The sequence below is a fragment of the Brassica napus genome, unplaced genomic scaffold (genome assembly GCF_020379485.1).
Source record: "Brassica napus cultivar Da-Ae unplaced genomic scaffold, Da-Ae ScsIHWf_1225;HRSCAF=1750, whole genome shotgun sequence".
Classification (NCBI taxonomy): domain Eukaryota; kingdom Viridiplantae; phylum Streptophyta; class Magnoliopsida; order Brassicales; family Brassicaceae; genus Brassica; species Brassica napus.
This window is the reverse complement of record NW_026014647.1, coordinates 40157-44410: the sequence shown is the minus strand read 5'-3', so window position 1 is coordinate 44410 and position 4254 is coordinate 40157. Positions and strand designations below refer to the sequence as shown.

At 38.6% G+C, this 4254-nt stretch overlaps 1 protein-coding gene across 1 annotated transcript; it reads left to right on the top strand.

Annotated features, from left to right (window-relative positions):
- Positions 1 to 2073: 2073 nt before the first annotated feature.
- Positions 2074 to 3735, top strand: LOC125596524. The gene has a single exon (XM_048771601.1). It carries the CDS (start codon positions 2074 to 2076, stop codon positions 3733 to 3735), a length of 1662 nt encoding a protein of 553 aa, XP_048627558.1.
- The last annotated feature ends 519 nt before the right edge of the window (positions 3736 to 4254 follow it).

Sequence of the window (4254 nt, the reverse complement as noted above, 5' to 3'; positions counted from 1 at the left end):
ACATTCCTAATTCGACAGTAATTTTCTATTACCAAAATCAATTATATTAGAGTACGTTTAAACAAGACGATTTGTGTCATATTTAATTAAAAATATTCCTAATTTGAACATTATGAAGATCATTTCTTGTGTTTCAAAAAAAAAATGAAGATCATTCATTTGCACACAAGTAATGCTAATGGACAATGTATAATCGATTTTTGGAATGTTCAGGACGCGGGAATAAATGCTATAATTGTAAGCTTTGGATGGCATTCTTGATAGGGTTCAAGAAGAAATGACACTTATTATGAAGTGCATTGTATTTTATATCATTTTGGGAAAATGTATCTAGCGTAATTTAAACACCTGACGTACAGTGGACAGCTTTAATTACCTGCATAAAAAAAATGTTGGACCATGAGAACTATATGTACTTTAAAATTTGCTCCAATTCATACACATTATATATGGGGTCCTCCTATTCATAACTTTTGAAGATGTATTCCTCTAGTATTTCATATTAAATGGTGTAAATTTATATATTAAGTTTAAATAAGAGAAAATGACACAAAGAACACTAAACCAAGTTTTCCTCCCCAAACTAGCACTCAGGATCAGAAGTCACAAAAATAGGTTTCATTAAAGGGGCAATTTACCCTTATGCCCTCTTCTTTAACTAATTAAAAAACAAATTTGAAATCAATTGTCGCCGTCCTCGTTTCATCGCTTCTTCTTCTCCTCATCGCTGTCTTTCGTCGTCGTCGTCTCTCCGTCGTTGTCGTCGTCGTCTCTCCGTCGTCGTCTCTCCGTCGTTGTCGTCGTCGTCTCTCTCTCGTCGTCGTCGTCTCTCCGTCGTCGTCTTCGCCTCTCCGTTGATCCGTCGTCGTCGTCTCTCCGTTTATTTATCGTCGTCGTCGTCGTTTCTCAATTGATCTGTCGTTTCTACGTCTATTCATCTCATTCTCTCTCTCGTGTGTCTGATTTGATTAAGGTTTGAATCATTTCATTTTGTTATACATTATCTAGGTTTTGTTATATATTATTCATTTGTTGATGAATTGAAGTTGATTTTGTAGAACAATGGAAGTTTTGTGCATCTGTGGACAATGGATCTCAAAAGAATCTCTCCAGTGGGAGTTTCTTGTTGATTTGAAGAGGAATGCATCAATCATTTCCATAGAAGAAGATCTACTGTATGAAGATTTGATGAAGATTGTCTCTGAAGATTTTAGTGTTAAAGAGGAAGAAATCAGTTTGAGTTATGGTTTTTCATTGGATATGAAATGTATTATTGAAAGTTTCCCCCCACTCTCGATAGGTAATACTCGTCAGCTCAGAACTTTCATTTCCAAGACTAGAGCATTTGATGGAACCTGTCGTTTGTGTGTTAAGGTTTGTATGATTTTTTTCTTACTTAGACTTTTCAGGATATGCTTCATAACCAAGTATTATGCCTTACAGAACTACTTGACTTTTGCAGGTTAGTACTGATCCAGCTAGCTGTAACACTCAAGCTTCTGATACATTTGCTTCTACTGTTCCATTGAATGCCAATCCAGCGATTCTTTCTACTGTGCAGAGTGAAAAACAGGTACATTGTCCTTAATTCCCTTTTTCTGTTTGTGTTTGCATGATATGCTTCATAATCAAGTATTATGCCTTACAGAACTACTTGACTTTTGCAGAGTCTTCTATATGAAGGTGTTTCTACAGTTCCTCTGAATGCTCTTCCGGATTTTAGTACTGATTCAGCTAGCTGTAACATTCAAGCTTCTGATACATTTGCTTCTACTGTTCCATTGAATGCCAATCCAGTGATTCTTTCTACTGTGCAGAGTGAAAAACAGGTACATTGTCCCTAATTCCCTTTTTCTGTTTGTGTTTGCATGATATGCTTCATAATCAAGTATTATGCCTTACAGAACTACTTGACTTTTGCAGAGTCTTCTATATGAAGGTGTTTCTACAGTTCCTCTGAATGCTCTTCCGGATTTTAGCCCTGTCCATATTGGACTTTCACCAAACACGAGAGTAGCTGGCGATATTAAGGTGAATAGCTATTTTAAGACAAAGAGAGAGTTGATGTTGAGGATGAAGAAATGGGCTTTAGAGTGGAAGTTTGAGTACAAGACTGTCTCTTCTAACAAGTCAAGAGTGCTTTTGAGTTGTGTTGATGAAAATTGCACGTGGAGGATGCGTGCTATCAAGCTACCTGTTTCAGATTTTTTCGTTGTTAAAAAGTATGTTCATGAGCATACATGCGATACAACACACAGGAAAGCCAACCACAGACAAGCATCTGCAAAGTTGTTGGGTTCTTTGATTTCCAGCAATTATGGAGAAAAAAAGGAAGGTCTCAAACCGAAACAGATCATTGAACAGGTCAGGATGCTGCATGGTGTTCACATCAATTACAAACAAGCTTGGAGAGTGAGAGAAGAAGCTCAGATTTTGGTTAGAGGGACTCCTGAAGACAGCTATTACAATTTGTCTAGGTGGTTGTATAAAATCACAGAAACAAACCCTGGTTCCTTGACTTATCAACATGTTGATGCTGCAGGAAAGTTCAAGTATGCATTTGTGGCTTTTGGTCCATCGATAAGGGGATTCTCATTGATGAGGAGAGTTATTGCAGTAGATGGTACATTTCTGAAGGGAAAATTCAATGGGACTTTATTGGCAGCTTGTGCTCAAGATGGGAATTATCATCTATATCCTCTCGCCTTTGCAGTGGTTGACGCAGAAAACGGCGCCTCTTGGAAATGGTTCTTTAGAGGTTTGAGCCAGAAGATCCCGGACGCTTCGGATCTTGTTTTTGTATCAGACAGGGCTAACTCCATTTCTTCAGCGTTGGAGGATGTATATCCCTTATCTCACCATGGAATTTGCAGGATCCATCTGCTCCGCAACATCACTCCTACATATGCGAAGACTGGGTTGCTACCTCTGGTGGAAAGCGCTGCTGATGCCTATACGTGTCACGAGTTCTGGTTAATCTTCAAGGACATAAAGGATAAATGTCCTGAATTGGCTAAGTATCTGGAAGAGTCTGATTTTAGGAAGTGGGCACGAAGCTATGCGCCTGCGAACAGGTATAATATCATGACTACCAACATTGCAGAGTCTCTCAATTCTATGTTGAAGATGCCTCGTGAGTTGCCCATTATCTCTCTCCTTGAAACTATCAGATTGACGATGACCACTTGGTTTTTTGAGCGACGCGAAGCGGCTGCGAAACATAAGCACCTGGTTACTCCAAAAGTTGTGCAGAAATTGGTATCTAGGTTAGGGGCCGCAATGTTGTTGAATGTGTATCAAGTTGATCGAAGCGAGTTTGAGGTGAAGAATGAAACAATGAAGTTTGTTGTTGACTTGGAGAAGCGGCATTGCACATGTAATGTTTTCGACATTGACAAGATCCCCTGCATCCATGCCATCGCTGCTGCTAAGCATATCAAGAGAGATGAAAACCGTTTTGTTGATGCTTCTCACTTGACAGAAACGTGGGCTAAAGCTTATGCTGAAAGCATACATCCTGGTGGAGAGTTGTCAACGTCCACCTATCCAGAGAATATTGATGAACTGTCTTGCCCACCTCCAGCTACCAAAAAGAAAAGTGGACGCCCTCCTACAAAGAGAAAGAGATCCGTTGGCGAGTTTGGGGTTCCTGGATCTAAATCTCAGTCCCACAAGTGCAGCAGATGTGGCACAGGAGGGCACAACAAGATCACATGCCAGAGGCCTATAGGATGAAGTTCTACATTTTTACATTTTTATCGATTATTATTTGGATGTTGGCTATTTGATGGTTACATGATATGCACAAGACCATATACATTTTTTCTTTTGGAACCCTATCCTGAATAAGTATGATTTCTTCCAACTTTTGTAATATACAACATTATCTTTTGATCTCATTTCAATTTTTAGTTTAAACTTCTTTGCTAGAAAAAAACACAGTAATATTCAACTATTCTGGAATCCCATCCAGAAATACCGAGTTCCTTTCCAAGGTTTATAATACAACATTTTCTGTTAAGAATAATTATGTGGAAAAGTGTAACAGATGATTCTCCTCGGTCTAGCGGCTAAAACACCTATCTGTCGAAATTGTAACGCTTGACTCGACCCGGGTTCGATTCCCCTACTAATCAGAGTTTTTTAAAAAAATTTAAGTTGAATAAAAATAAAAGAAATATATTACTTTACTTACAACATGTAATGACTGAAATTAACTTGGCCTAGTGGCTACTACACCTTAATTCCCTCTTT

Coding starts and splice junctions, on each gene's coding strand:
- LOC125596524 (XM_048771601.1), top strand. CDS start 2,074: ATGAAGAAATGGGCTTTAGAGTGGAAGTTTGAGTACAAGACTGTCTCT.